Source organism: Lacerta agilis, chromosome 2, assembly GCF_009819535.1.
Source record: "Lacerta agilis isolate rLacAgi1 chromosome 2, rLacAgi1.pri, whole genome shotgun sequence".
NCBI classification, from domain to species: Eukaryota; Metazoa; Chordata; class Lepidosauria; order Squamata; family Lacertidae; genus Lacerta; species Lacerta agilis.
The window spans coordinates 27,913,024-27,936,557 of record NC_046313.1 but is presented as its reverse complement, the minus strand read 5'-3'; the positions used below and the strand labels follow the sequence as shown (position 1 = coordinate 27,936,557).

General features: G+C 46.0%; 1 protein-coding gene and 1 long non-coding RNA gene across 6 annotated transcripts in view; one reads left to right on the top strand and one right to left on the bottom strand.

Annotated features, from left to right (window-relative positions):
* Window positions 1-419: 419 nt before the first annotated feature.
* Window positions 420-3,940, top strand: LOC117040924. The gene is made up of 4 exons (XR_004425907.1): window positions 420-561; window positions 1,717-1,801; window positions 3,273-3,338; window positions 3,926-3,940. It is a non-coding gene; the product is annotated as an uncharacterized LOC117040924 (long non-coding RNA).
* A 9,675-nt stretch (window positions 3,941-13,615) lies between these two features.
* Window positions 13,616-23,534, bottom strand: part of CYTH1 (cytohesin 1) — a 59,453-nt gene continuing 49,534 nt past the window's right edge. For 3 of the 5 annotated variants that reach the window (XM_033139049.1, XM_033139048.1, XM_033139051.1), the window contains exons 10-13: window positions 18,295-18,373; window positions 17,030-17,101; window positions 16,173-16,327; window positions 13,616-15,403 (exon numbers count right to left, since the gene is read on the bottom strand). In XM_033139049.1, coding sequence (XP_032994940.1) covers window positions 15,325-15,403; window positions 16,173-16,327; window positions 17,030-17,101; window positions 18,295-18,373 — 385 coding nt within the window. In that variant the 3' untranslated portion in view covers window positions 13,616-15,324. Of the gene's footprint in view, window positions 15,404-16,172; window positions 16,328-17,029; window positions 17,102-18,294; window positions 18,374-19,378; window positions 19,573-23,534 lie in introns of those variants that run through there. The other 2 variants (XM_033139047.1, XM_033139050.1) reach the window with 2 other exon arrangements.

The following is a 23,534-nucleotide window of genomic DNA, read 5'->3' as shown; positions in this document are numbered from 1 at the left end:
ACCCCTGGTACATGTATATGAATATGCCCCTAGAGGCAAAGCACAAATAAAGGTTCTTAATTTCAATGAAATTGAAAGGTTCTTAATTTCAATGAAAGCTGTAGGCTGATGTCACACAGACTGTTTCCTGACACAAGTTTCTATACTAGCCAGCTAATTAGGTGGCTGCTGTTGAAATGAGATCTTTGGGATCTACGTAGGAAGAACCATTGCACAGTGGTATTTGCTTTGCATGCTGAAGGTCTTTGGTTTGATCCCTGATGTTTCCACATAGGCCTGGGAGAAAAACCTGCTTGTAATCACCCTAGACAGCTGTTGCCAATCAGTGCAGACAATACTGAGCTAGATGGACCCAATGGTCTGACTCAGTATAAGGCAGCTTCCTATAGAAAACTTTCATGTAGCTGATAGAAGAAATGGATGATAGCTTGAGGAACACTTGATATTTCTCTCCTATTCTCTCCTTTTCTAGACAAAAGCTACAGGCATTATCGAGCTCTACACAGATACGGAGCCTTCAGCAGTTAAATGTTTCTTTTCTAACACTTTGGGCTCTGAAAGGTAGGATTTATTGTGTATGATTTATTAATACAAATATACAGAGTTTATATAAATATACAAAGAATGGGACAATCTGTTAATCTTAGTTGTCTCTTTCTTAAATTCAGTTCTCCACATTTCTGCTGCATTTTGCAAATTACTGTGTTTTTTTTATAAAAAAAAAATCCTCGTGAAAAATTGCCAGCATTTTTGTGTGCTTTTCTCTTAATCTCCACATTTCTGTATGTCGTTTTGTCAAATATACATATTTTTGCAAACAATTCCCCCTAGTGCTTTTTTGTCTCTTATTTTCACTAACCTATGCATTTATATACACACTTCACCCTAGCATTTCTATGCACATTACTTGGCTTGAGAGCTGCACTGCAAACTTCGTAGACAAGTGAATTTTGAAGGTTGTCTGTGTTTTGGTTTCCACATTATTTTTGAAAGTGTGACAATGGAGGTTCGCTTTTAAATCTCTACAAAGAAGCCATTGGGGTGTTCCCTTCTGTAAAGCGTGCAGTATTTTCTCTCTGGCAAAAAAAAAGACAGCATTCTGAGTACTCTTTGTGTCAGTGAACAGCTCCACAAAACATTATAGTTTTTTATACATTGCCTGAAATCCTTTTATATGTTTTCAAACCTACAAACAAGATTTATAAGGGAACTCTGTGGGTGGATTACTGAATATGCTCTAGAACAGGGGTAGGCAACCTAAGGCCTGTGGGCCGGATGTGGCCCAATTGCCTTCTAAATGCGGCCCGCGGACAGTCTGGGAATCAGCGTGTTTTTACATGAGTAGAATGTGCCCTTTTATTTAAAATGCATCTCTGGGTTATTTGTGGGGCATAGGAATTCGTTCATTCTCCCCCCCCCCAAAAAAAAAATTATAGTCCGGCCCACCACATGGTCTGAGGGACAGTGGACCGGCTCACGGCTGAAAAATGTTGCTGACCCCTGCTCTAGAACTTTTTGAATCGGGTTGATGGTATTAAAGAACCATTAGAATGGCTGAGTCATTTGAGTAGTAGACAAAGAGTATTTTTTATTTCCTTAAACATAACAATCTCTTTTGGTTCAATAACTGAACTATTGCCTTGGCGGTGGTACTTGTCCCCAAAAAGTAGCTTCCTCAGCACTCACTGTGCCGCCTCCTTCCCTTCTCATTCTCAGGCGAGACTTCAGGCTGTTGGTGGGTCCTGGTCCTTCAGGTGTTTCACAACCCATATCTTGGCTTCCCTGCAAGGTTGAGAAAGTGGTAAGAGGATTTGGGATTGGGGGTTCCTCCAAGCTTCGTAACACAGTTGAGTGAATCAAACCCCCACCCCTACGCACACAAGCAGTTCTTCAAAAATAAATTATTTCCTTCAAAGATGGGTTCTGTTGCCGGCACATTGAATTAGCCCATTTCTTTACAAAGTTCTTTTTTAAAAATTACACAGATAGTGAGTGTACTCAGTTAGGATAGTGCTGTGCTGTGCTGTGTGACATGCACCTGCTGGTTACCATTTGTGATGGGCTGTACAGGGAAGTCCATTGCTGTTGCTTCCACCTTAAAGGAGCAGAAGCTCATATGTAACAATAAGGCCCACTCTGGAACCTGCTGGGTTCCTTAAGAAGAAAGGGGTATACATTGAATGAATAAATAATCCAAGAGTCAAACAACCAAATAAAATGGGGTTCTTTCATTATATAAGTTACCAAAAGTATCCATAGGATGGTTTCATTTCAGAGCTCAGCAGAGTGTATTTCCATCTAATGTTGCCCCAGGAGGTGTGAGCTAAAGAACATTATCTTTATGCTGCAGTTCTAAAAAGACCCATGCTAGAAAGTAAGCCCCACTAATATATTGGGACTCATGAGTCCATAGCAGGGATGGGGAACCTCTTTCAGAACGAGGGCTGCATTTCCTTCTGGACAAACTTGTGGATGCTGCATGCCAGTGATGGGCAGTGTCAAAGGCAAAAGTGAACAGAGCAATCAATGTGAATTCTGCCATTGTGCAGTAGCCTAGTTTCTTCACAGTCACATTTTTTCTCTGACCTCCATTCAGGCAATCAAGAAGTATTATCAAGAGTCCAAGGACACATTCCAGCCAGGGGAAAACAGTCTAGGAGGGAGGAAAGCACAGCTGGTGAGGGTTGTGGTTTGGAAGTGTGGTTGTCCTGGAGATTATCCCAAGGGCCAGATAGAGAGGGCTGGAGGGCTACCCTTGGCCCCTGGGCCTGAGGTTCCCCATCTGTGATGTATGGAATGGTTTATGATCACCTGGAAAGAAGTGGGATGTAACCCCATCCCATCCTGCCCCACTTTGAGAACAGTCACCATAGCTGTTCCACCCTACCCTGTCCTTGGGAGACTCAAACCAGGAACACTCTTCTCCAGATTCACACTAGTGAACATTTTAGAATTTCATAAGCTCAGGCATGGGCGTACCGAGGGGGGGCAGGTGGGGGCAGCTGCCCCCCCTAGAAGCTAGCTGCCCCCCCCAGAAGCAAAAATGATCGGCGCCGGGCGAGAGGAGCCGCAGCCCGGGCTGCCCGGCGCGTCCATTTAGGCTGAGAAAGAAGCGGGGCAGGAGGAGAGGAGCGGAGAAGGAGGCTGCTGTCCCTGCCGCCCGAGTTCCTCCCTTTGCCCCCACCTTGCCCAAGGCAGCTCCTGTCCCAGGGTTTACAATAGCACCTGTTACCTGTTCCTTTCTCAGTGGCTTCTGTCTGATCTCGTTACAGAAAACGGGTGTTTATAAGGCAGAAGAGGAAAAGCCACAATCAGGATGGAAGGCTTTCTTTATTGAGGTAAATATTCACTCCAGTTTAGTATTTGACTCCCCCATCCCCAGGAGAGAAAACTCTGAGTGCATTGAGCACCTGGAAACAACAGGCACTTTTAGGAGGGTCATGTATTGGCATTAGCAATGAGATGCTAAGCCAGAGGAAATCAAGATAGGTTGTTGGACTACGTTTCTCAGATCACACAATGGCTTTGGAGTGTCTACCCTATTCCAGTGTCAAATCTTCATCAACACCTAAAAATAAAGGCTAGGAGGTTTAAGTTTTCCATAAAACGTGTTTTGGGCAAAGTATAGCTTGAATAAGGCACTATTATTGTTGTTATTATCTTACCTTTCAGTCTAGCTCATTCATTGTGTCCTTCCAAAAATGATAAAGCAACTATGCCTGAAAGCTCTACTTTCATGTACTAATTCAAATCCAGTGATAGAAAGCTGCTGTGAGGAATAGGCAAAAGTATTCTTCCATAAGCAACCATGACTACAATATGCTATAAGGCTATTCCCTATGCTTTGAACTTGAATAGAATGTAGGCTCCATTCTATTAGATTTGCAAGGCAAGATATTGAGCAAAACTGCAATTTCTTTTCCAGGCCACCTTCCCAGGACCTGGGACCATTGATTTTGTGTTAAGTTCTGAGGTTCACATAATTCCAGACACTTTTCCATGTCCAGCCTGCAGCGGAAAGCAATGCAAGGGGAAGGTGGTATGACACCCACCAAGGATGCTATAGCTCCTGCTGCTGAAGTCATCCATGAGTGTAAACACAAGAGGCGCTCAGAAAACCATGCAGAGGAGTCAGGGTGGGTTGGGCAGAGGAATAGGTACAGTTTGAGAATGCAGTTTCAACTTCAACTAACATGAAATGGGAGAGGGATGTGGGGTCGTTGGTAGGTAGGTAAAGATGTCAGTCAGGAACAGGAGCCCTAAAGGAGGATTGTGGGAAATGGGTCTGGTGGGTAGATGAAGCATATTGGGCATGAGACAGAGGGAGGGCCTGGTTATATAAAATTATGAACAATTAATGCAGCAAAGGAAAGTGCCTTTGGTATTCCTCAGATCTCAGGATCAAAAGAAAGAGAAGCACTATGCTTTATAAGTCTTCACTGGAACTCCGTACAAGTATTTGAGCATTTGATGCACAATTCCTTAACCCGGATTTAAAATAGTTTAGCCTCATAGACTTTGATGGGATTAAATAGCCTCTAATCCAAGTAATTAATTATAGCTGGATTGTAAATCTTCATGTAAAATGACTGAGTTCAAATTGCACGTGAGTCACAGGCGGAAGTGGGTGTCTTCTTTGGCTAGCTATTATCTCTCTGTTTTCGAGTCCCTTCTGCAAAATGGGGGTAACAATAAAGTGACTATATTTTGTGTGGCAGAAGTGAGCCCACCTGCTGTGGCTTTCATAGCCTGATCATTTCTAGCTGTTCTCTCCCTGTTAATAAATAAAGGTTGTTTCTGGCATTCTTACCATCTTGCACTGGGTGAGATTTTCTTGTGTTTTGAAGTGAACTGCCACTTGCTCCACTTTTCTCCTATAGCTATTGTATGGGAAATGGGTGTCTGTCCTTAGGGTGTGTAGCAGGTTGGGTCATAAGCCTATCATAACAAAAGGAGTAATACCTACCACAGTACTATGAGTGTTGTGAATATACTGGTATGTCATTCAGTTGAACATATTAGTTTTGTTAATAAAGTGGATCTACAGACTGTCCTTCATACAGGCAGTTGCAGTGACTGAAGTAAAGTGGTACCTCGGGTTAAGAACTTACTTAGTTCTGGAGGTCCGTTCTTAACCTGAAACTGTTCTTAACCTGAGGTATCACTTTAGCTAATGGGGCCTCCTGCTGCCGCTGCGCCGCCGGAGCACGATTTCTGTTCTCATCTTGAAGCAAAGTTCTTAACCCGAGGTACTATTTCTGGGTTAGCCGAGTCTGTAATCTGAAGCGTCTGTAACCCGAGGTAAAAGGTTACGTCCAGTTGCGAACGACTCTGGGGTTGAGGCACTCATCTTGCTTTACTGGCCGAGGGAGCCGGCATACAGCTTCTGGGTCATGTGGCCAGCATGACTAAGCCGCTTCTGGCGAACCAGAGCAGCACACAGAAACGCTGTTTACCTTCCCGCCAGAGCGGTACCTATTTATTTACTTGCAGTTTGACATGCTTTTGAACTGCTAGGTTGGCAGGAGCTGGGACTGAACAACGGGAGCTCACCCCGTCACGGGGATTCAAACTGACGACCTTCTGATCAGCGAGCCCTAGGCTCTGTGGTTTAACCCACAGCGCCACCCGCGTACCACTGCACAAGCCACCAGGGAGTTCTCTTGTAAAAGCCCATTAAAATGAAATAGGAGCACCACTGCCCTCTGCTGCTGCTCTTAATCATGACAAAGGCATTTATGTGGGTCGGCTGCCCAGTGTGTTTGTGCTTAACAGAATTCCAAGCAAAGAGACTGAAAGCTCCTTTTGACTACATAATCTTAGAAGATGGTGTGGCTGTGAGAGGGACACAGCTGTGACTATTATGACAGGACCCTGCACTTCTGAATTTGGCACTAAGCTACTAACCGCTACCCAAACTGTACGGGATGAGGCTCCAAAGGGGCAGCAGATGCAGGAGCATGTGAATTCCATGCTGGAATCCGTGGAGCAGCTGAGAAGAACAGGGGAGGGACTGAAAGACAATAATTCTGCAGCCCTATTGCTGCACAGTCTTGCTGAATCATACAGGGCCCTGAGTGGTGCTACACAACGGAAGGAAATTGGTGTCATGACCCCCTGAAACCCTCCAACACCGCAAGGGCTTATAAGGCTCTGGAGTTCTCTACAAGTAGGTGGAGCCTGGAGGAACAAGTCATTCGCTTAGTGCTATGCATGAGCCTTACTTTCCCTGTAGAATTCAGCATCAGACCTGAACAGAACAGGACTTTCTCCATCTCTCATAACTCTAGAACTCGTGGATGTCCATTGAAGCTGAATGTTAGAATATTCAGGACAGATAACACCGTACTTGGCTGCTATTCCTGCTGCTGCTATCTCCTGCTAGGACTCATTGAAAACTTATCAAACAGACAGCAAAATTTATCATCTATGCCTGGTTGACAATTTTATACAATTTTGTCTGTGTGCATGCACACACATGCAAGCAGCAGATTTCAACAGTTCATAATGCCTTGCATTGAGATTATACACACTGTACCCATGCAAGACAATGCGCCTCTCTTACTAACTCAGTTTATCTGGGAATTGTTGTTGGCATCTGTCTGTTTCAAAAGACAATGGGGTGCTCCTTCAGGGGCGAAGTCAAACTGCTGCACTAGCAGGACCGATTTGATCTTCTCGGGGCACAAGCCTGGATGGTGTGTATGGAGGTCCTGGGCGGCCCAGATGACAAGACTCTCAGCCTTGTTGATGTAGTTCAAAGGAAAGCAGAGCAATACATTTGGCACCAGCTTGGATGTTGGAGTTGCTGGAAAGAGACAAACAAGGCACCATACAGTCGTACCTCAGGTTACGTACTTAATTGGTTCTGGGTTACACTTCTGGGTTACAGAAGTTCGTAACCCAAAAAGTACGCAACCCGAAGCGTACGTCACGTGAGGTACGACTGTACAACTGTCTTAGGGACTCCACTCTGGATTTATGTAAGGTTTATCCCTTACCCTTTTCTTTTCCCAAATATGTTCTGCAAGGCAGTGGAGGTTTAGGGTCAGACTGTTCCTTCTTCTAAAAGGGGTACCTTCCCAGGTTGATGAGCCCCATCTGCCCCTCACTTCCATCTACAGCACATGCAGAAACCGCCTTCTTCACCATTGGACCCCCTGTTGGTCTCATCCACTCAATCCACCACAGCCTGTCTTCGCCTGGTGGGGAAATCCCTAACCCACTGAGGGTTTGAGACCAATCTGCTACCCTCATCTGGTTTAGCTGGACTGTCTGAGCCATTCCCAGGGATGTGGCAGCTGTTGCATGCTGATAGTTTCTAAGAGCCACAGGGGACCAAAGATGGACAAACTACCCCAGAAGGAGCATGACCTCACCAGCATGTGCCACCTTTTTCTCCCTCCACTTCAGTCTAGGCCTGAACCCATCCTTTAGGTATAGCAGAGCACCCGCTGGCTTTGATTCAACCATGCGGCTGGGAAGAACAACTGGCACATTTCCATCTGCATAAGGGCTGCCCGGACCATGTGGTTCAGCACCTTCCATGCTCAGTGACCTTTATAAGTACAGGTATTTGTGCTGATATTCTTTTTCAAGAAGCATGAATTACTTTCATAGCCTTTGCAGAACTGATACTGATGACTTAAGTACGGTTACTTTGCTTTGTCTCTGTAGCTCTTTTGAGGCAAATCCCAAACCAGTCAATCACCTACCATGTGAATACCCTTGAATCTTTTCCATGTCTGGATCTTGACAAATTATCTTCTTCTAATACACTCTGATGAGGAAAGTGTTTACTTTCTCACATCAAAATCTAGTGGCAATCTGGAGTTTGTTTGAAAACCATGCTTTATAGCAACATCTAAATTTCATGGTCCGTGAAGAAGTGGACATTGCTTTCACAAAAGTGGTTTAATACTAGAATTAAAATACAGAAGCCAAATCATGAAGTTTCCTTAGAGAGAAACTGGGAGCTGCCGTAACCTGTTCCCCATCTTCTTACATTTGGAGCCCCAGGCTCTCACCTGTTCCCTGTTCAAACAATCCCAGCATGCATCTTATCAGGATGTCTATTCCTGTGCTCTCTTAAACGTTGTGTTGCTTATGCCTCTCTGGTGACTCATCAAATTGTAATCGTTGGTTCTGAGAGCAATGAGTTGAAAGATATGTGTAGATCAAAATAAGTGCAGAGCTTTTTAATATAGTATGCGGAATGTTTAACATTCATATTAAAAAGCTCTGATTTACACACAGCTTTGAGCTAAATGGCTCTCAGCGCTGATGATTACAATTTGTTATTTGAGAACTCTGTACTTTGGAAACTCCCCAGGCAGAAAATATGCCCTACTTTTATTACAAAGCTGTGCCTTTTCAAGCTCAATTATTTAAATATCCTTCAAATGCATTATTTTCCTTTGCTTTAATGCTACGCATAGAGAACAATGTGCTAGCATATGCCCTCAAGCACTGGCCCTGTAAGACAACATTACTTGATGCTTTACCAAATTAAAAAATGTGAATCTCACTCTTGACACACCGACCACCATCTTCCAATAACAGAGCTAAGTAAGCAAATGCTTTGGCTTTCCGAACAGGCATTATTTTTACAGGCACTCAAGCCAGTGGTTCTATAAATGGTATTGTTTCCCCCTCCCTCTCCCAAGAAGAACATTTGTATCTCACTTTTAGTATACTACTGATCCTTGTTCTGTCCAGCAGAATCACTCAGCGTGCAGAGCTGAACAAACGCTTTTCTACGCCTGGGTGACACCTAGTGGGAGAGACTTTTGCATAATTGACCTTGAGATGATATCTGGGGCCAGCTGAGCTGAGGAGACGCAATCTCCAGCCTGTCTCTGCTCAGGTCTGACTAAGCCGGCAGAGGGAGCATTTGCTCTTTCTGCCCTGCTGTGGGTCTTTATTTTTCAGTGCAATGGAGGCTTGGGCCTTGTCCACAGTGCTCTTGGCAATGTCTGTGGGCAGCCTTTTGCAGTTGAATCGACCCCTCACATTTTAAATTTATTTTATACCCCTTCACATATGTCTTGCAGTTTCTTTCTGCATCGGCTCTGTGAACTTTGAGGTTATCTTTTTGGGGGAAGGGGGTGGGTTTGCTTTCCCCACAGCTTTTTTCCTGCTCCCATGGCCCACCCAGTGCTGGGAGTGACCAGAGCCCCTTTAAGCAGGGCCATTTGTGTAAGATATGTTTATGTGTTTGCCATGTAGTGGTTCCTGAAGGCAAAAATCTTTTCTTGAGGAAAATATCCATCTGTCCCCTCAATTAATTTGCTTTAGGTGCTGTTTTACTCTAAATGCTTGGATTCTTCACCTGGGTGGATTTTGTTTGAACCTGCTGCTTGCTCACATCCCATTAATTATCAGTTTCCCCACCAGCTGACAGAATTCACCTTTTTAAAAACCTGCTGCTTAAATGCAAAGATGCCCTTAACAGGTCTTAGGTAGGTTGGCCTTCAGTATGCATCCCATTCTCCAATGCTCCATCACTCATTATCTCTTCCTTCCCAAACTTTATCCAGATTTTAGACTAGAGATGAATCAATCGTCCTATTTCTGGTTCATATCAATTTTGCCAGTGTTCATCCATAAACCCCTTCCATCCCGTTTCGAATTTAATTTGTGTTGTTTATAAATTCATAATTAAGGTTGTGTTTAAACAAGTATCTTATCACTTAAAGAAGCATTCCCCCCACAAATAGTATATGCATTTCTAAATGTCGTGTACCTGGTATGCATTTTGGTACCCATTGTTGGTCAAGAATTATATAGCAAAATTCCTTCATCTGCCAGGGGAGGGAATATATATGGAAAATGGTTTTAAGGACACTTCTATGCTATCTATCTCTTTTAGACAAATACCCACAGGCATCATTTACTTCTTCACAGATCAAGAGCCCTTCTGTACCAAATGTTATGTTGCTACCACCTTGAGGATTACAAGGGAGGATTATTTCAGCAATTTTGAGTAGTTGAAGGTACTTGTTTATAAACAAGCGGTTTCCTCAATGATTACTAAGTCACATCTTTCTGTTCCTATTCTCGGGTGAGACTTCAGGTTAATTCAGCTGGCCCCTGGTGGGATAGTGGGTCTTGTACTATGGTTGCCACTTGAGAAAGTGGTAAGTGGTCTGGAGATCTTAGAGCATTCTTCACACTACGGAGGAAGTCAAAGCTGTTTCTGCACAAGTGTTAATTTTTCTCACACTTGCTACATTTTCCTCCGAGCTGTGCTTCTGTTGTAGAAGCACTGAATTGGCCCAGCAGTCAGCCTGCAAAATGCATTTCTTCCCACAGGTGCCATGCTCATTTGCAGTTAAGATTGCTGTGTGGACTGACCGTGTCAACCAAACACTGGTTACTTTTTGTGATGTGAAGAGTAGGGACAGAGGAGCATATTGCTGCTGCTCTGTCTTGGATGAGCAGAAGGGCCGATGTAGGACGTAGTCAAGGTATCTGGAGAAGGAACATCTCTATTTGGCTGTTTTATGTCAGATTGTGTGAGGCAAGAAATTGGGGCTACACATTCACTCTGCACTGTTATCCACAGTAGAGGCATTCTCTGAACGTAAGGCTGTCCCATGAGATGGTTCCTGCTTGCATTTGCAAGATCCCTCCCCCCCCCTTGCAAAGGTGCTCCTAAATTTGCAGGCAGCGTTGGAAAGGGCCTGCTTAGGGCATGATGGTGGAGATGGTGCAAGTAGTAGGAATGGAAATCAGCTCTTGGCAATAGGGCAGTGCTGCTCAGTATGTGTCTCTATAAGTTTCCTACCCAGCTCTACTTCTCCAGATCCATGGCTGGTCCTATTATTACTGTATATTCTGGCGTATAAGACTACTTTTTAATCCAGGAAAATCTTCCCAAAAGTCGGGGGTTGTCTTATACGCCAGGTGGGGAATCTGTGGTCGAGTATATCTCAAACTCTATATTTTAACTGGAAAAGTTGGGGGTCGTCTTATACGCCGGGAAATACGGTAGACAGAATGAGGCAACCCATTGCAGGGATTCGAACCAACCTTCTGATTGGCAAGCCTTAGGCTCTGTGGTTTAACCCACAGCACCACCCGCGTTAGCATTAAGGGGCACATAACTGCTAAGCGACATAAAGTATTCTGCCATTACGCACCACTACTGAAAAATGCAATCGTTGCTTGGATAGCTTCGTGCTGCCCACTTTTCACTCTTTGTAAGACTAATTGCAATTTCTTTCCCAGGTCACCTTCCTGGGACCCCTGGGCACAATAACTACATATTATTCACCCCAGAGGTACAGATGCTCCCAGACACATTTTTCAGTGCAGACTGCAATGGAGAGGAACGCCACAGGAAGCTGGTTTGAAACCTGCTAGGGAGACTGTGGCTCCTGCTGCTGAAATAATCCATGATGGAAGAATAAGAGGCACTGAGAAACCCATGCACACGACCAGGTGGGCAGAGAAAGAACCTTGTGTAGAGAGAGTGCACAGGTCTCACTGTTACACAGACTAAATAGGTTTGGTGGTGGGGGTGTGATGTCACAAGCTGGAGAAGGATGCTAATCAGGAGCCCTGAAAGAGGACTAGATAAGAGTGGAAGTGGAAATGGTAGTGGAGAACAAGTAGGGACTCATGCTACAGTATTTTCAGAAGCAACAGTGATGCTATGGATGTCGGCCTAAAGCATGGCTTAGCTTGGAAGCAAACTCCCAGTGTTCTTAAGAGGGCACTGCAAAAGGAGGGGACAAGTTTTTAAGCCACCCTTAAAGTCTTCTCTGGCTAAAATAAATTATCCGGGACAGAGGGTTCCTGGTTTCCTTTGATCTGACCCCAAAGCATCCACCCTTTCCCCCTTACTCCCCTAAAAGCTGAAATGGCAGCATTGGAAGATGCCCCCCCATACTACAGTGCCAGAAGGCCCAAACAACACTTCTCTTTCAGTCGTGATGTGGTACTGAGAGCATCTAGAAAGAACCCTCTCTCCACTTACTGCTACCACTGCCATAAAAGGAAACGAGGAGAATCCTCTTTCCTGCCCATAGAGCCCAGGCAGGGACCAGCTATTACGCAAGGTGAACCCTTGCTTTGGATATCAGATAGAAAGGGGTGGAAGATCATGAGAAGCATGAACATTGCTAACATAATCAAACCAGGTTACCCACTACCACCACAGGTAGCACATTGATTCTTATTTACATTTTGTGGGCACTGAAAACCATTTTGCAAGGCTGCTATAAACAAGAGATTATTTAAGGTAAGGTAATTTCTGGAGATAAGCATTCTTTTCCCCCTACAAACCCAAATGTGATACCTTACTGCCATCTGCTGGTTGCTGCTCAGGCTGCATGAGTTTGAAAAGTTTGAACAAATTTTAGCAAGAGTGGGATCTTTAAAAGAAAAACAGTGGACCCGAGCAGAATTTTGAAGTTCTTACTAAGAACCCATGCAGGAAATTAGCCAAAGTTCAACCCCACTTGCTCCATTATCAGGAAGAGCTGTGGTGGTCAAGAAAATCTGCATTAGATACACCACCTCTGTTCTGCTAATGTGTATTTTGAATGCAACTCTCTGACCCAGATTCTACAAAAGTGAATTAATCTGAGACACACTGGAGGTGAACACCCAAGTTTTGCTGGGTGTTATTTAGACAAAGCAATTGTTGCCTATTTGTGGAGGTTATTCTGTAAGTATACAGTGCTATTAAGATTTTAAAGGCTTTATAATAGATAGAGGTCAACTGGCATGTAAACCCCATCTAGGCACATCCCCTGAGACAGCTTTAAAACCCCACAATCTGATGAAACAAAAACTGCATTTTGCAAAGTCATGCAGCGAAAAGGCATAGATGTAACAATATCTTAACATTATGCTGGTTTGTGACGAGGTGGGTTCAGTGTAGGCATGCTTACATTTTACCCACAAGTGGGTTGCTCTTGCCGTTCCCCAAACATTACACAAGCTGGGGAACCTGCAAGTTGTGGAGATGTAAACCCAAATCACCCACAGACTAGGGGCCCCACTGTAGCCTGCTGTCTTACCCCAAATCCACCAGGGTCTTCTCTAAGCCCCTCTCAAAAAACAACACCCTGGGCAGTATTCAGTTAAATAATTGTACCTGTGCAAGGATTTCTGCTAGCACAATGGGACTTCCACTCCCAAACACACAGTCCCCAGCTCTGCTCCAGAGGGTTGGGGGATCTTCCAGAACATGTTTAGGGAAAGAACATTCTGTTGAGCAAGGAGAATTCCTTGCCCTGACTGTTCAGCTTAGTGCAAGCTTGAATACAACCCACTGTGACCTCATTTCCTAATGTACACTTTATTAACCTTTTGCATCTGGCTACTGATAGCAGCTAGCTATCAGTAACCAATGTCAATGCTGGGAAGCCAGATGAATGCTTTACATTCTGGCCCCTTAACTTATACCAATCTTACCAGCAGCTTCCCCCGGCAGATAAATTAAAGCTAGGGAGGGAAGCCACAATGAAACCCTTCCTCAGTATGGCTACAGAAGTGTCCCCAACTGGCAAGGCCCCTGAATTGCTTGATGCAATACTACTAACCTTAAATAGGAAAACCACATAAATGTAGAGACAGAGGCAGCCAAGGAAGGGCATAGAGCCAAGTGTGAGATCAACATTTATTTGCTGCAGTTGCTCTGTGCTACATCACAAGGTTGTGGCAACAAAAACCCAACAATGGGGGTGGAAAAGGATTCAACACAAAAAACTGTAACCAAACTCTTTGACCAGGAGTAACTTCCACCTTCCTCGCTTCCCGCCCCCCCCCCCTTGTGCCACAGCAATTTTTAAGAATTCTGCTATGTTTCACAGAAAACAATCCTCTTATTTAAAAACAAATACAAAATAATCTAAAAGGAGAAAAATCTACACAGAGAGTATGTACATCTCCGATAAATAGATTAATACTGAGCTGGGGGGGGGGGAACTGAAGCTTTTCCAAGGCGCATAAAGAAATCAACAGTTGGGGAAAACCGTCTTCTTATGGCCTACCCCAGCTCAGTGCTCCAGGCATAAGCCATCATCTCATACCCCACCCACCCTGGGCTTCCAATGGTTCCCCAGCAACCAATCATCTGCTTGTGCTTCAGAGCCAAAAAGTGCCCCCACAGCCTTCATCCCAATCCATCCACTCCCTCTACTGAAAAGTGCAACTGTAAGAAGATAGCCCATGTCAAAGAATCCAGAGCCAGCCTGTTTCAACTTCTTTCTTCAGGGTAGCAGGGAATGGTGCAGGTCTTTTTTCTTCAGCCATGTCTGCTCCCGATTGCAATGTCAAACAAACAAACAAAAATGGAGGAAATTATAGCTGCAGGGATAAATTTTTGTGTCCAGTTGCTGGGCGAGATGGTTCCCAGAAGCCACTGGCAAAGGGGTGAAAAGCCTCCCTGTAAAGCATCCATGAAGGTTACGCCTCCTGCCAACCCACAACCACATGCATGCCGCTAGATCACAAGAGCACCGCCTTCTCATCTTGGCAAGGTTGCTTGAGTGATCCCTCTGCTGGCCTCATTCCTGCTTCACATACGAGGCAGCCTAAGTCAGTGCCCTCTAGAACGAGGGCAGGGGAAATCCTGGAGGTGGCAGCCCTTGCTATTCATCATGCCAGCAGTTGGGACTGACATTCTTGGTTGCTTATTACTCAACATGGTTAATAAAACTCCTTGCGACAGAGAACCCTGGAAACTAAACATAAAAGAGCATACAGCTCAACTGCTTTGGGGGAAAGAAGCCGTTGGGCTTACCTGACCAAAGAACAGGGAGCAACATGGTGATGCAGAGGGCCACAGGGATCTCTCTGCTTCAATGCTAGAGAGCCATGCCCCCAACCTCTGCTGCAGACTGATCTATGCCTTTGGCAGTTCGTGGTCCATTCCTGATTCAGGGTCTCAGAGAGTATTAGGCCTAAAGCCTGGTACAGCCGACACTTCTTGCTGGCAGCTTGAATAGGTCTGCCTCACCATCGGCACAGGCAATGAACAAGTAAGCCGTGGTAGCAGAAAAGACCCCAATAATTCTTCTCTTCCTGCCACTTGGGCTTCAAGCTGCTCAGCTGAGGGGCTGGCAGGGAGGTGGCATTCTTGCAATTTAAATAAGTCAGTGAGAGCTGGTGGTTGCCATCAACATAGCCTACCCCCCAGAACTCTTCCTGCCCCCAAACCAGAAAAGAATAGCAAAAGCTGAAGCTAGTCCCCCTTGGGGTCATAATGCAGAGCAGGCGGGTCTGTGTCGTCTCGCTCCTCTTCCTCTGCGCCAGGAGACGGAGAGGCAACAGCTGCCAATGTCACTGCTACTCAACAAAGCCATGTGGCTAATGTCTCTTGGTGGAGGAGACCTTCTTCTTGCGTGCAGCAAGCATCTCGTAGAATGGATCCCGGCTAATTGCAGCTCTGAAGAGAGACAAGTGGGAGGTGGGTGGGTGGAGAGAGAAAAAAACCACAAAGTGTTAAGGGAAATCCTTAACTGATTGGAGATGCCACCCAGCACATAATTATAGGATCATTCCGCCCCCTTAGCTACTGTTTCTGGAAGGAAGCATGATTTAGCTTGAAGAGGGAGCAGGAAGCTCAGGGGACTGTACTTCATTAAGAGCTGCCCTATTCCCCCCTCATAACCCACAACCCACTGGCAAATCTCAACCAGGGAGCTATAGAGAGGCCCCATTCTCAGCTGCTACATCTCCTCCCCAAAATTCCAGGTGCCCACCTTAGCCAGAGATTTGCACCCCCAGGAGGCGAGGGTGGAGAACACAAATCTGGAGGAAGGGGAAATAATTCTTTTCATGGGAGGGGTGTTTACAGCTACCCCACTCTTTGCCCAAATAAGCCTTATAAGAAGCTGCTGCAGGAGAGGGACTGAGCTACAATCACGGTAGGCATATTTCTAGGGCTAAGGTGAAACTGAAGTGCCCTTGTTCATTTTTGCTATTGGATGCTACATTGTTAAGTAATCTTTGTTAGATTTACAGCGCTGAAATGTGGGTTTTTTGTTTGTTATTATGAAATTGTTTTGTAGTTATTTGTCTGAGCATTTGTGTGTGTGCGGAAAAGCAACATACATACGAATGAGTGAGTGAGTGAGTGAGTGAGTGAGTGAATGAATGACACATTGCTCAAGCAAACTACCCAGATCCCTTCACATCATTCCTGCCCTCCTCACTTGATGCATTTCATCCACTCTTCCTTCTCCTCTGGGGTGGGTGCAGAGATGCGGTACACAGTGTGATTCCCTTCCACCACACGCCCGTCTGCCTCAGTCTTGCAAGCCTTGATCACCTGGTCCTTGTTGTCAGGGATATATAGCTCGAAGCAGTTCTGCAAGAAGAGAAGGATAAACAGATTTGATTTGTGGCCAACACCAGCTCAAAATTTCAGCATATTCCAGGGATTTCCCAGACATCCTTCAAGAGCAGGAATTGCAGGATTTTCGACAGCAAGTAACCAGTTCTCTAGTATGACTTCCTGGCAGCAATGCAACGCTCTGGGAAGGCAACTCTCACCAAGGGCCTACAATTCCACTAGCCGAGCCAGCATTCCTGGCCCACTGCAGCTATCACCAGAACGACTTGATAAAAATCACTGGCAAGCTGTTTGAGGATCAGACGTAATTATGAATAAGCCTTTTACCCACACATGCAGCCCCATTTCTCCTCGAGAAAACAAACCAGAAGTATCGCTGATTAACCACAGTTTCCCAATTTCATCCAAACCAGGAAACGATGGTTAGAGACTTTTTGGTTGGATTGATCACAAAGCAGAGGAAGGAGTGAACCAGCTGTGAACAGGAATGGGGCTTTTTCCTATCTTGGCTATTTAAGCTCTGATAGCATTATCCAAGCCTCTTCCCCCACAGCAGAATCAGAATCAACTCTACAAAAGCGGGCAAGCTTAGTTAATGATTTGCATAATTCAGTTTTTCTTTTACCATCCTTTTCTTTCTTTTTACATGCACACAGTATCTGCAGCCTAGGCTCCCACCCAGTTAGGAAGTGCTCTCCAGCACTGGCATTTACTCACGGGCTTCTTGGAATCTTCAACCTCACGGATACTCAGATTCTCCAAGGGAATGATGCCTCGTGGCTCCTTGTCCTGCAAGACGACAATTTGTTAATTCAGACACATCCAGGCTGGTTCATTCTGACAAAACATTACAGGTTCTTCCATCCCAACACTGAACAGGAAGAACACTGCTCTCAGACAGATTCATCCTTAATGCTCATTTGAAAGGAGTAGCCTACTGTTGCAAACACAACCATGGCATCTGACAGACTTAACAGTTTTATTAGCGCATTTGCTTTCATGGGTCCACAACTGAATGCACTGCACCCAATATACAGTATATCCTTGAGATGTCTGATTTGGCCACAGTGGCACATGCCTCAGTTGCATCCCATTTGGATTACTATAACACACTCTACATGGGGCTACCTTTGAAAAGTGTCCAGAAACTTCATCTGGCTCAAAGAGCTGCAGCCTGATTGTAGACTGGGGCTGGTTATAGATAGCCCCTTGTTACAAGAGCTCTACTGGCTACCAGTCTGTTTCTAGGCTCAATTCAGAGTGCTAGTTATATAACCTATAAAGCCCAATACAACTTGGGTCCTAGCTATCTGAAAGACTGCAATCCCTCATACAAACATGACCAGGATCTGAGATCTTTGGGGGAGGCCCTTCTCTCAGTCCTGCCACCCTCACAGGCACCTTTGGGATGTGGGAGAGGACCTTGTGGTGGCTGCTCTTGGACTTTGGAACTCCTTCCCTAGAGAAGTTTGACTGGCTCCTTCCTTGCTGTCCTTCCACCAGCAGCAGAAGACTTTCTTGTTACAACAGACTTTGGGCAACTGACTTGCTTTTAATGAAAGGGCTGGGGTGCCATGCTTTTTTCAATGTAATTATCTGTACCTTTCTAATAATATATAGATAGTTAAACAAACCGTTATAGTTTTAAAACTAATTGCTTTTTAATAATTAAGTGTTTTACTTCCTATGTTTTTAGCTGTTCTTATTGTAATGTGTAAGCCACCTTGAATCCCTATCAGGGGGAAAAGGTGGTATGTGTGTATATATGAAATAATTAAAGCCAAATCTGCAGTACCTCTACACCATTCCCACACCAACCAGAAGGAGCTCGGCTATGCAGTTGACTCCAGATAATCCATGTCCTGGGCTCTTACACAAGCCCAAGACTACATACCATAGTCCATCTTTCAAAACTGCACATTAGCAATCCTGCCATGGGATCACGTCTGTGGACACTTATGAGAGCACCCTGTGCCACTCACCGTGGTGTACTCAAAGTAGTAAAGGCAGTTGTCCGTCAAGATGAACCAGCGCCGTTTCCACGTCTTCACCCGGCCACCTGCGCAGAGAAGAAGCAAGCTTGACAATGCATGCCCAGGCCAAAAGGAGGGTGCTGGGTACAAGAGCAGCTATGGCAAAGGCAGAGCTAAGAGCCTACAGGTACAAGTAGGTGGTGTAAGAGAGCGAGTGGCGTCAGCAGTGCAAGCAGAGCCAGAGCCAGAGCCAGCCCCACACCGCAGCAGCAGCAGCAGCAGCCGAAGGGGGCAGGCAGAAGGCAGAGGTGGTGGTCATCAAGAGAAGTGCCCTGCTGCATATACTATGGAGCAGACATGGATCTGCTGACATGCTGGGGAAGGAAGAGGCATCAGTGTCCTGCCAGTGCTGGGATCTACTTAGGCTCTTTATGGACAAAGCTCGAAGCTTAGTCAGAGTCTGAGCTCCATGGGATTCTGTTTGCCCTGAGGCTAACCAGGCATCCTGCCTCATAGCCAGCTCCAACTAATTTAAAAAGGAAGACACACCAAGGGTCTTCCCAACAGACAACCTACCCAGAGTATGGCTACACAGTCTTTTTCAGCTGTAGGTTCTTGTCCCTGAGACTTGCCTGCCCAGATACATAGAGTTCCAGGCTAGAAGCAGAGCTTAACAACAGCTTCAGGATTAAAAAGGGATGAGTACTGAAACTACAGGAATCAGCTGTTCCCTTTCCTGTCCCAGCGTGGCTTTTAAGTTGGGCTTCCAGAGCTGCACCCAAAAGGGGTGGGTGGGGTGCTGATATACAAACATGACCTGAAAGTCTTTTCTGTATAAGCCCATCTCAGAATAAAAGTTCAATGCAATCCTGCTCTGGTGACTTTTAGTCAGGGTGAGGTGAGAGGGAGGGGGGTTGGCTTAGAACTGGCACCCATTCAGAAAGATGCCCCCACTCAACATCCCATCAGTAAACACAGGAGACTCCAGTGGCCCTTCCCAAATTGACACTGAAAGTCAAGTGTCCAGGATCCAAATCTAGGGTCTTGGGAAAGTTTTTGCACAAGCCGTCACCAAATTAAAATAAAAAAAGAATCCATACCAGACAGCTCAGGTCCCAAGTACAGGGTCAGAGACCTTGCGACCTCCAGTCAATACAGCAGGGGTCGCTTTGAACACCAAGAGGCCACCAGGACCACCTCCAGCAAAAGCCACCTTGCGCCTCACTTGTGAAAACCACAGAATGCTGCAGCTGCAGACCCTCCTCGCTTGGCCTCCCCAGTCAGAGGCTGCAAACAGCAGCACGTCCAAGAGAGGTGGGGAATACAAGACAGGCAAAGATGGAAAGATCCCGGTGGTGGAGAGGGCAACAACTTTGGGTATTTTCTGTCAGCATTGGCTGCTCTCTCAAGCCCACAGCAGTGGAGATGAGCCAACGAGATTTAAAAGGTGCAGAACACTAGAGACCCCTCCTAGGGAGGCCCTGACAGCCACAGACCAGCACATACAACAATGAGACCTCATTCAGCAACACAAAAAGGGAAAGAAAAGAGGAAAAAAAGACAAAACAAGCCAACTGCTCCAGATAGTGCCTGCCACAGTCCCCAGGGAACACAGAAAACCCCACCTGTTGGGAGCCCCTGGCATCATGGGGTGGCCCACTTCACCACCACTGCCAACCTTCTCAGAAGAGCCACTGCAGGGATCCTCACTTTGTAGAAAACCCCTTTTACGAGGAAAGCCAGGGATCTTAAGGCCCTTCTCAGCCCAAAACACTGGAGAGCTGCTGCCAGCCAAGAGTAGACCAGGGTGAGGAAACAGAGGCCCATGAGATTGGCCTCATGGGACAAGACTGACAGGTGGACAGGGCTACTGATCCACCCATCACACGATGTCACATGGCAGACACAGGCATGGCTTTGCAAGCCTTCATGTGGCTCCTTCAAACCCTATGTTGGGGGTTTCCAATAAGAAGATGGGGAGACTTTCAGAAGCAAGTGCTTTAACACAGTCTTAAGGCTGAAAAGTGCAATTGGAAGCATCTTCCACTCCCCTCCTTGAAAGGAGGATCCACTCACTACAAAGAAAGGTGTGTTTTGCAAGGAAAGCCAGTGGAGGGGGACTTCACCAGCACTCTGTCTTTGCTTGCAAAACACTACTTTCTGCTTGCCTTGACTACACACACCTGTTCCCAGTAGAAGGATTTAGACTCCACTCTTCAGCTGACCAATGGTGTGGTGGGGGTGGGGGAGATAAATCCCTTTTTTGACTGCAAGTGCCTGTTTGCACAGCCAAGCCAGAACTGAACTCCATCCTGCTGCTCATCAACTACTGATGTTGGCTGACTGACAGGTGGGCATTATGCGTTGGGAAAGGCCTTGCGGGCCGAGATTAGCCCATGTGCTGGAGATTCCTCACCTTTAGAGTAAACAATACTGGGCTGTATGGACCAATGGTCTGAGCTGGTATTAGGCAGGTTGCTACCGTCCTATCGGAAGAGTACACGGTGAAACATCTCTAGGGAGAACTAGACGAAAGATGCTTTTTAGTGTGTGCAAGTTCCAACCAGGTTGTGTTAAGGGCCTGAGGCAAAAACCCAAGTTGGAATTTCACTCACAAAGTTGTTTTCATGCTAGAACAGCACCTGAGGTACAACAGCCTTGTGAACAAAGGGGGGGGTCATTACCCCACACACCCTGTTAATGAGCCCTCAAGCGAAGCTGCTAATAAGGTATAACAAGCTAGAATTAGCCAAAGTATTTTTTCCCTCAGGACGAGTATAAATAAGCTCATGAGACCAGGATATTAACCAGTGGTTTCTAGCCATGGTTGCTGTTCAGTGAGTGTGTCCCATCTGCTATAAGCCAAGTCCACAAAGTTTTGAAGTCTTTCAAGCCGACTACCAAATGTTCAAGAAGCAACGTTTGAGAGGTTTTCCAATTTGCTGTCAGTTTTAAGAAGCTGAGGGAATGGACCCTGCCCATTCATTATGCAGCTTTTCCTCCTCCGCCATGACATGGCATTAAAGCCAGGAATATACAATATATACTTTGGATATATATTTTAGTGGTCTGGAGACTTCTAGAGGAAGAAGCCACAAGAATTTCTGCTGATTCTTTGTTTTAAGTTATTCTGGTTGCCAAGAAACTCTGAAAAAGCTATCTGCAATTTAGGCTAATACATCTGGGATAGCTCAGTTGGTAGAGGAAGATTAATCTCAGAGTAGTGGGTTCGAACCGCACATTGAGCAAAACATTCCTGCATTGCAGGGGGTTAGACTGGATGACCCTACTGATCCCTTCCAACTCTACAAGTCTGTGATTCTATCACATTAAACAAATTAACATTCTCCCTTCTTTTATGATGGCTGGAGTCGAAGTTCTCCAGAGGATGGCACAGAAGACTCATCAGCCATGGAACCATTGGGTGGCCAAGGCCCCGTCTCCACCTCCCTACCCTTAAAAATGGAAGCAGTGGCCTACTCCACAGGGTTGTTGCAGAGTTAGGCGGGATAAGGATTGGAAAGGATTTACAGCGTTATAAATGGACTGGTAAGAACCATGACGTGTTACCCAATCAAGATCTTAACAGCTCACTGCCTCCAGCGCCTCCCTAGCTGTCCAGGCCTCTTCCCTCCACCAACTGGGACTCCAATGCCATGCGGCTGCCAGCATGCATCAGCTTAGCACAATTAATACTTCATTAGTCCTTGTTACACAGAGGCCTCCCCTTCTTTCTGCTGCCTGCGAATTCTTAGGGCTCTTCAGGACAAATGTCCTGGCTTCTGCAATTCTAAACTTTATCTCTTGGTTTGGAAATTATTTTAAATGAAAACGAGGTCGAGAAATCTCTAATAGAAATGTATTGAGATATTTTCTCCATGAAAGGAATGCGGCTTTCTCTTAATACTAGCTTTCCCCTTTCCCTGCTTAATGGGAGGGGATGAGGTTAGCCGTGCGGCTGGAGAACAGCCAGGGGAGGGTTTTAAGATGGGAGGTGACCACATAGCCTCAAGGGAGGAGGAAAGGAGGAAACCCAAGGGGAAGAGCTTTCAGTGGGGCATAGAAAGTTCTGCGGGTATGTTGGGAGGCAGGGGGTGGGGCTTGTCATGTGATCTGCAGTAATATAATGGGGCAAGTGCACTAAGTGCAGGTAGCACCAGCGCAGCCATGCGTGAACACCCCGCCACATTGAACAGCTATGCCTGCTGGGATAAGGAACCACAGTTTGCCAGCTGCTTGCTGCAGGGCTCATAATAAGGCATTGCCAATGCCTGGATGGTTTCATGATGGCAGCTCTGCACTCGCTGTGGCTGCACTGCTGGGCCTTCTGGAGCAGGAAGCAGCCAGTCTTAAGCAGCGCACGCAAAGTTTCTTGGCAATAGCAAGCCAGGCTCAGTGGCTATGCACCTTCTCAGGCTGGATTCACAGTGTCAGTTCCCAGAGAGATGAGGCTGTGCTGCCGTTTTCAAGCAAAGGCGCCATACTGGACAGCAACGTACATGCCGTGAGGAGCTGCCTCTTCTTGAGGGGCATAGTGATCTCCCTGCCCCCTGCCTCTTTGGGGCAGACAAAAGGCTGGTTCTTCACCGCTGCATCCTGCAGCAAGCCCTACAATATGATTCTGACTCCGAAAAATCCAGGGTACTGACAAAGCTGGAGAGAGAAATACTGCCAGGCTCAGACCTGGCCCTGTCAGGAAGCTTCTTTGGGGCAATTTTTGAGGGGTGGGCCAAACAGGACATGGAAGCTCCGCCTTCACGCCACCCTCCCCAGTCCCACCCACCATCCCACCCGTCCCCCAGTTCCCCATGGACTGTGCAGCCAGTTAGCAACGGTGGCAATAGCAGCAATAAGACTAGTAATAAATCACCAGCAATTTAAAATAACGAAAGAACAGAAAAATAAACAAGCATGGCAGCACACCCCTGGCCCCAGCAAAGCTAGCGAGGGGATATGGGGGTACGTACCTCCTGGAGTTTGGAGGGCAGGGAAAGGCAGTGCCAAAATCATGGAAACATACAAAATGAGGGAAAAAAGAAAATTAAAAAACAAAGGACTTTATCAAATCTGCCCTTGGCGCACACCCCAGTTGCTGCTAGCAGGGGGTGCTGCCCAAGCTAATGAAAGGCGTTGAGCATTAGGGGAAAGAGGGTTGGCAGAAGGGTTTTTTCCCAAAACGAGGCCCACATTTCTCCTGTTGTGGTGCAGGTCTGCCTCTCCGCTAGAATACCAAGAAGGGGAGTGCCCAC